Source organism: Macrobrachium nipponense, chromosome 39 (genome assembly GCF_015104395.2).
Source record: "Macrobrachium nipponense isolate FS-2020 chromosome 39, ASM1510439v2, whole genome shotgun sequence".
Taxonomy (NCBI): Eukaryota; Metazoa; Arthropoda; class Malacostraca; order Decapoda; family Palaemonidae; genus Macrobrachium; species Macrobrachium nipponense.
Genome location: NC_061099.1, coordinates 54,714,277 through 54,723,344, shown reverse-complemented (window position 1 = coordinate 54,723,344; position 9,068 = coordinate 54,714,277). Strand labels below are relative to the sequence as shown.

Below are 9,068 nucleotides of genomic sequence, written 5' to 3'. Positions count from 1 at the left end.
ACAGGGAAAATTTCACTAATTTGCCATTTTTCTTAGGGCCGTATCTCTAAAATTATCACTAATTAACGTCATGGATCTAATAAAGAACTATATGTGCGTAATCAAAATTGTGTTTCTCCATGCATTAACAATATAATATATATATATATATATATATATATATATATATATATATATATATATATATATAGATATATATATAATATATCTTATATATATAATATATCCTATATATATACTATATAAATATTGTTAATGCATGGAGAAACACAATTTTGATACGCACATATAGTTCTTTATTAGATCCATGACGTTAACATCGATATGGTTATATTGTTAGGCGTTTATACATGTAGACTTGACGTATGTAGCATAACTTGAAGTGATGTGATGTGGTTCAATTACTATGGATAAATGAAAAAGAAATCAACGTATGAATAATATGCTAATTTATACAAAATTATTAAGTTAAATAACTAAGACTGATAGAAACAATATGCAAAGCTTAATTAAGTAAATTATGCATGTATAACGGCTAATTACAAAAAGCTAATACACAAAGTCAATATAATTAAGGCTCATATAAAGGCATACGTTATATAACATGTAGGCTTACAAATGGGAAAAGATGAATCCGCTATTCTAAAACATATAATAAAGGGGTTTACTTACAATTGTGTTCCTATAACAAACGGTCCAAATATTCCTCAGTAAATACCAACTTTCGTTATATTCGTTATATCCGTTCTGTATGAAATCTCTCTTTAAACTGATAAGTTTCCTCATTTGTTTATAGGAAGACACTGTCGATTACCAAAAAGTTCACGTGACCGAGAACTATGCATAAATTAGCTAAAACAACCCAACACCAAGTAAACAATTCATATGGCCGAGCAAACCTTAACATTAACCATCGCGATAACTAGACAACACAAACATTATTTACAGTTAATCGTTGGGCATCAACATTACTCGACCTCTAAATCGTATGATTTACAAAAAAATATAGGATGCACAACTAATATTTCATTTCATACTACAATACGTGAATAGAACATGAATAAAACAAGCTTAAAGAACGAACATTAAAACGATAAACACAACAAAATAAAAATGAGTTTGACAAACAGATATGAACTAGAAATATCAATGTCATATAGTGTCTCTGGATAATATCTATAACACTTGATCTTCTTTTGGAAGTAAGAGTATGAGCTTGCTCACTGGTCTGTGCAGTTCAGAAGATTGGGTTCGAAGTTTGACACTTCTCACAACACCTCTGGAGTCTGGCAGTACCTCTGTTACACGTGCTAGTGGCCAGTGAAGTCTTGGCGTGTTCTCGTCTTTCAGGAGCATGATGTCACCTTCCCGTGTATTTCGTTGTTGTTTGTTCCATTTGGGGCGTTGCTGCAGGCTGACTATGTACTCCCTTTTCCATCTGCTCCAGAACAAGTCCGACAAATGTTGTACTCTATGCCACCTTTTTCTTGAGTACACATATTCTGGTTGCGAAGGTCCCGGTATTAACCTCTTGGGTGACTTCATGTGGAGGATCTGACTCGGACTTAGTGGTTCCATGTCGTCAGGATCATCAGACAGGTCATGATCGGTCTTGAGTTCACAATATATTCTACCTCGCAGAGAAGCGTGCGGAATGATTCGTCATCGAGGCGAGTCCCGTGGTCGTAGAATAGCGCAGATAGAACTTTCCGAATGGTACGGATCTGGCACTCCCATACGCCGCCCATGTGCGATGCCATAAGTGGGTTGAGTTTCCAGTCGATATTCATGTACAGTAGTTTGTTTTGGATTCTGTTTTGGTTCAGATCTGACCAAGCCTTGTTCAGCTCATTCCGTGTTCCGATGAAGTTGGTCCCGTTGTTGCATCGGATTTCTTGTACCGTACCTCTGCGGCTATGAAGCGTTGCAGGCAGTGAATAAAGGAATCTGTTTCGAGACTGTTAGCAGCTTCCAGATGAATGGAGCGACTGACAAGACAGGTGAATATGACGCTGTAACGTTTGAGCTCCTTGCGGCCCTCTTTTATAATAAACGGCCCGAAGAAGTCTACGCCTGTGAATGTAAATGGTGGAGCTGGCTCGAGACGATCTTGAGGTAAGTCGGACATTTTTTCCTCTTGGCATGGCTTTCTCATTTTTCTGCACGTTATGCAGTGGAGTTGACGTCGGACAGCAGAGTTGATTGAAACAATCCAAAAGCGTTCTCTAATTGCTGCAATGGTGTGGATTTCTACCAGCGTGGCCGGACTTTCCATGAGCATCTTGTACGATTAGGAGTAGTGACGTGCGGAATGTTGTGGCAGTCAGCTTGGATGTTTCACGTAAAGAGTCCATTGCGGCTTTCGAGAGGCGTCCTCCCACTCGCAGAGTTCCGTCGATGAGCACTGGGTCGAGACGGAATATCGTACTTGTTTTTGGTAGTGAGTGTTCTCTCTTGTCTTCTTTCGTGGTTGTTTTCTTGAGATTCTCGACCTCGTTTCCAAAGGTGATCTTTTGTATAAAGCAAACGATTGCCTTTTCAGCCTTTTGCATAATCTGTGCGGTCCTTAAATTTATAGTTTGTTCTTTGTTTCGTAAGAAAGCCAAAAATGCTATGAATACTGCTACTGCTCTCTTCAGTCTCTCCCACCTGGAGAAATGGGTGATTAAAGACATTAACGGTGAGCCTTCTTCTGCATCTTTGCAGGGCATTCTGAAGCTGGCATATTCAAGAAATCCGGACCTTCCAGCCAATGAGTCATGTCTGACAATATCACAGAACCTACTCCACGTGATGCAACGTCTGCTGGGTTCAAATCAGTGCTAACATACTTCCACTGGTTAGCGTTGCTGAAGTCTCTTATTTGACGGACTCTGTTGGCCACAAACACTGGAAACGCTTTCTCTCAGCTCCGATGTAATAAGGACTGTTTGTTGAATCTGTGTAATAGCAGATTTCGTTGAGATGGAGATCAAGCTGAAGGGTCATTTTCTGTCCTAAATTTACAGCTACAGCGGCCGCTGTGAGTTCAAGCCGTGGGATAGATGTTGCTTTCAATGGAGCAACCCTTGCTTTTCTGATGAGAAATGAAGTTTTCGAACATCCACCCTCGTTTGAGGTTAGGTATGCAACAGCGCCATACCCAGATGTACTGGCATCTGAGAAAACGTGCATAAATAACACCGTATCTTTTGTTTGCTGTGGTAACTTTAGACACCTCGGGATTGTTATCTTCTGAAGGTTCGGGGCTTTGCTAATCCATTGTTTGAACGTCACTGGTGATCATCAGGCACTTCGTCATCCCAGGTGAGAGTGGTTTCTTTGCAGAGGTCTTGCAGTATTTGCTTTGCCAGCAGCACAAATGGAGCAGCGAAACCAAGGGGGTCATAGATGGATGATACTATGGAGAGAATGCCTCTTCTTGTCAGCGGTTTGTCTGGCAACAACACTGAGAAGCCAAAATGTGTCTGTTTCGACGACCCAAAGTTATTCCGAGGGCGTGCTCGGTAGGCAGTGGGTCATAATTGATGTCTCTTGTCTTTAACCTCTTTGGATCGATTGTCAGCTGGGATGTGTTTAGGACAGAGACGTCATTACTAGTATATTTACACAGTTTGAATCCACAGCCCCCGCAGGCGGCAGTCAGTTCAGCAATCAGAGAACTGGCTTCGGTGGCGTTCGGTACAGACTTTACACAGTCATCGAAGTAGAAGTTCCGCTTAATTGTATGGGCGACTTCTGAACTTAAGTTGTTTTCTTCATCTGCGATGCGTCTAAGTGCGTAGTTGGCGATACTTGGTGAGCTCACTACGCCAAACAGGTGTACTTTCATCCAGTACTCTTCGAGTTCTTTTGATATGTCACCGTTTGGCCACCAGAGGAATCTGAGATGGTTGTATTGGTGTTTGGGTACTTTCACTTGGTAGAACATAGACTCCACGTCACAAGTGAAGGCTACCTGGTGTTCTCTGAATCTGGTTAGAACACTATCAGAGAATTGGTGAGATCAGGCCCTTGCAGCAACTGATCGTTTAAGGGATATTCAATTGAATTTAGCACTACAGTCACCACCACTAATTTTATCCGGTTTTCTTTGATTGTACAGTCCATGATGTGGCAGGTACCCACATGTCCAGATTTGGCTGTGAGCAGGGAGTCTGGGATACGTTCAGCATAGTCATTCTGGAGTATATTTTGTCAATGAAGTTGATGTAGTCGGAGTGGTACTTGGGATCCTTTGCACATTTTCTTCTTTTGATAGAGTGCTCGTTTGATTGCAAGGATCTTATTATTTGGCACCATTAAGTTCTGATTCCAGAAAGGGAGAGGGATCTCAAAGTGACCGTCTTTGAACACGACATTGCTTTCGGCCTTCTTCATGAATGTAGTATCCTCTGGAGACAATCCTTTCTCTCCAGGATACCTTGCTACCCGGCTATCAATAAAGTAACTTTCCAGAATATTCAGTATTCTGTTTGGGGAGAGAATTTCAGTAGCCTGCTCAATGTCCTCAGTCACAATGCGATTACTGTTTACTCGATGTGTAGACGTTACGCTGTTGTCTTCTACCGGGGAGCTGACTGTCCATCCGTGACAATACTGCAGAGCGAATGGCCTTTACCGTCTGTTGATATGATTTTCAGAGGCTCCATTGCTAGTGGGCAATTACTGCCAATCAGTAGACCGATGTCTATTTCTGGCATTACTTCAGGAATCGATTTTGCCACGTCGTGAAGATATGGCCAGTGTCGTAACAGTTCTGGACGTGGTATTTGATCATGGCTCACTGGAATTTCTTGTCTGGAATACGTTTTTGGAAGCAGTATACCATTCTGGCCGTTTATATCACTGACGACGAGATCCTGGACAAGGTAGCTTTTGACTGATGCTCTCCCCATGCATAGTTTTTCAGACGCAGATTTGTTTGAACACCGAAGCTTGCAACCATAGAAATAACGTTGCTGGTAGCTTTATCTGGAGGTTTTGGCTGGATTCCTCTGTACGGTTTTGAGAATATGAAGATCTGTCAGAGTAGTCTGACCTCCAGGTAGTTTGAAGCCATCTATATGCATGCCGTAGGATGACCTTTGCCACATTTGTGACATTTTCGCTTGTTCATGCACCCCTTCGATGTAGGATTCAGACCGTAGCAACTGAAGTATCTATGCTGCCCTATAATAAACTTTCTTTTCTCTTCGAGAGATTTCTGCCTTCAATCTGCAGAGTTATCCAGATCATGATTTTTGCCGCAGTAAAAACAGGAGGGTGACCCAAAACCACGAGTTCTACTTTGGCTCTCATGATTAACTTGCATAGCAAATGCAGACTCTGTTGGTTTCCCTTTTGATGGTTTACTAGAATTCAGTTCTCTATGCATTGCTTCTTTGCCGAACACTGGGTCATTGACACACTCTGCAGCGTTAATAACAAACTAGACAATGTCACCAAAGCACGAAGACCTGTTCTCAAGGAGTCTGCGGTTTGTGGCTTTTTCCGCGCCATTTATTCTGTTGATAACTTGGCAATTTCTGGACCACCACCTGCAGGTTCGGTGCATGATCAAGAACAGCTAGGTGAGTAAGTGTTTGCATGGCGCTGAAGCATTTTAGCAAGTAATGCGAATATCTTTTCAGACATTTCCCTTCGTCTGGTTTTATCGGCTTCCACTCGTTTAGTTGTTTCAAGTATGCCAGGGATACTTTATAAGGATCACCATACTCTTGTTGTAGCAACTGTCTTGCCTGACTATAGCCTTGGTCTGCCTGCATGTATATACAGCTGCTGATGAGGTCCTTAGGTTCACCGTCGGTATGCTGTAGAAGGTAGTAAAGTCTGTCACTGCTACTGGTTGTTCTAGAGGAGATCCTGGTGTCAAACGCCAGTATGAAGTCACTGTATTCCAGAAGATCACCGGTAAACTTGGGAACTTCCGGTGCAGGCAAAGCTAGAGCTGTGGCGATACCACTAATTTGCTGCTGTATGATGTTAACTGGAAGTGAATTAGGCAGTGGATAGGGTGCACCAAAGTTACTGTTCACAGGTGTATTTACAGGCGGATACATATACTGTTCTTGATTTGGAAACATTGATGACGTGGCATTCGAAGCGTTGGCCGGAGGTGCATGAGTGTTAGTAACAGTCTCTGAAGAATTTCTGGGAACAAATTCTTGTGTAGCGCTGGGATTTAGACTGGGTAAGCTGGCACATGTTGTAGGTCAAATACCTTGGTTCTTACCTCATTGGGCAGAAGACTTCATGGATACTGTCTATGAGTCTGCTTTGCCTCAAGAGCCTCAGCGAGGTAGTGACCTATGACTGAGAGCTCTTCTGGATCTTGTCAATGGGGGCTTACCCGCTTACGCGACAGAACCTTATTAGGATCTTTGTCAATGGGGACTAGCCCACTTACATGACAAAGCCTTTGCCTCTGGCACTATCAAGGAGCACAAAAACCAATCCCGACCACCTGACCATCTAACCCGAGTTAGAACTACGATTGAAAGAAGTTACCACCTAACCTTCTTTCAAACAAGCATAAAAACACACCACCAAAATCTAAAAAACTAAACTAAACTAGCAAGGATTAGTCTCAGCTCCCTGTCCCAGCACCGAATCCGCAGATACGTAGGGCCCCAGCGAGAAGCACTTATCTTAAGTTACTCTTACGTCTCTCAAGTAGTGAGATGCAAACACAGAGTTGCATCTCCAGTAAGTAGCGGCCAGAATATCTTTCAGAGACATGTTCTTCTGAAACGCCAGAGATGTCGCAACGGCCCTTACTTCATGCGCTTTCACTCTAAGTTGCTGAAACTGTTTGTCATTGCACGTCGCATGCACCTCCGTTATGACGCTTCTCATAAAGAACGCCAGAGCATTCTTAGAGATGGGCCTTTTAGGGTCCCTGACCGAACACCAAAGAGACTCAAGACTGCCCTTAAGTTTCTTTTTCCTTTGCAGGTAAAATTTAAGGGTCCTGACAGGGCATAGGGACCTTTCTATCTCCTCCCCACTAAGGGTGAGAGTCCTTTGACCTCAAAACTTCTAGGCCAGGGTTTCGAGGGATTCTCATATTTTGCTAGGAATAAAGGTTTAAAAAGGAGCAGATAGCTGAGTCGCCTTTAAACCCTACTCTAGCGTCCAGAGCTTGTAACTCGCTAACTCTCTTAGCAGTCGCGAGAGCCACGAGAAAAATTGACTTCCTAGTCAGGTCCCTGAACGATGCCTGATGAGGAGGTTCGAACTTGCTTGATATCAAGAACTTGAGAACTACATCCAAGTTCAAGCTAGGAGGTTGAGAGCACTTTCTCTTAGAGGTCTCAAAAGATCTGATGAGGTCATGCAGGTCTTTATCTTCCACGATCTTCAGGTCCCTGTTCCTGAAGACAGCGGATAGCATACTACGATAGCCCTTAATCGTAGACACGGCTAAATTACATTCTTCTCTTAAAAAGAGAAGGAAGTCAGCAATAATGGTCACAGAGGTATTGGATGAGGATAGCTTCTTCAACCTGCACCATTTCCAAAAAACTTCCCACTTCGATTGGTATACTCGCAAGGTTGAAGACCTGCGGGCTCTGGCGATCGCGCTAGCAGCTTTGCGCGAAAAGCCTCTCGCTCTGACGAGTCTCTCGATAGTCTGAAGGCAGTCAGGCAGAGAGCGGGGAGGTTTTTGTGAAACCTCTCGAAGTGGGGTTGTCTGAGCAGATCTCTCCTGAGTGGAAGAGATCTGGGGAAGTCCACCGTCCATTCCAGTACATCGTTGAACCATTCTTGAGCGGGCCAAAAAGGAGTGAACCAGATAAGTTTCGTTCCTGAAGAGGAAACGAACTTTCTCACTACTTCCCCCACAAGCTTGAATGGGGGAAATGCGTAACCATCTATCCCTGACAAGTCTAAGAGGAGAGCGTCTATTGCTATTGCTCTCGGATCCGCTATGGAGGAGCAAAAGTTGTCCAGCCTCTTGTTTCGATCCGTGGCAAAAAGGTCTAGGTGTGGTCTGCCCCAAAGTTTCCACAACCTCTGACAAACGTCTTGATGGAGAGTCCATTCTGTTGCGAGGACTTGGTTTCTCCTGCTCAACATTCTTCTCTCCCTGAACGAATCTGGTGAGAAGCATAATCTCTCTCTCCTCCGCCCATAGAAGCAGGTTTCTTGCTGTCTCATACAGGGAGAAGGAATGTGTCCCTCCTTGTTTTCTGATGTATGCCAGAGCCGTGGTGTTGTCCGAATTGACTTGGACCACCGCGCCTCTGACTTCTGACTCGAACTACTTTAGGGCCAGAAAGACTGCATATAGCTCCTTCACGTTGATGTGCCAGTTCACCTGGTCCCCCTTCCAGGTGCCTGACACTCCTTTGCCCCTACTGTTGCTCCCCATCCCGACTCTGACGCGTCTGAGAACAGCACTAGGTGCGGGTTTGGCTTCAGAAGAGACAAGCCTTTGTTCAATCTGAGTGGAGGTAACCACCAACTCAGCTCCTCTTTTACCCCTTCTAGGATAGGGAAGGAGTCTGCCAGGTCTCCTGACTTTTGATCCTACATCTTCAGGTAAAATTGCAGGGGTCTCAAGTGAAGCCTTCCTAGAGAGAAGAACTGTTCCAGCAAGGAAAGTGTCCCCCAGCAGACTCAGCCATTCCCTCGCGGAGCTTCGCTCTTTCTCAAAGAAGGCTGTCACTTTTTCCATACCCGTTCGAGTCTTTCCGGGGATGGAAATGCACGAAAACCCTGAGAATCCATCCGAATCCCCAGATACACAAGGTTCTGGCTGGGGACCATCTGGGACTTCTCGAGGTTTACCAGTAGTCCAAGTGACTGGGTCATCATTAAGGTTGTACGTAAGTCCTCCAGACATCGAATCTCCGACTCGGCCCGAATAAGCCAGTCGTCCAGATAAAGAGATATTCTTGCCCTTTCAGATGTAACCACCTGGCTACATTTTTCATGAGCCCCGTGAATACTTGTGGAGCCATCGAAAGGCCGAAGCACAAAGCCCTGAACTGGAAGATCTTCCCTTGTACCATGAACCTCAGATACTTCCTTGAGGAATGATGAATCGGTACGTGGAAGTA

At 43.9% G+C, this 9,068-nt stretch overlaps 1 protein-coding gene across 1 annotated transcript; it reads right to left on the bottom strand.

The window, feature by feature from the left end:
• Positions 1-3,424: 3,424 nt before the first annotated feature.
• On the bottom strand, positions 3,425-3,931 carry LOC135210467 (uncharacterized). The gene has a single exon (XM_064243360.1). It carries the CDS (start codon positions 3,929-3,931, stop codon positions 3,425-3,427), a length of 507 nt encoding a protein of 168 aa, XP_064099430.1.
• Between the last annotated feature and the right edge of the window lie 5,137 nt (positions 3,932-9,068).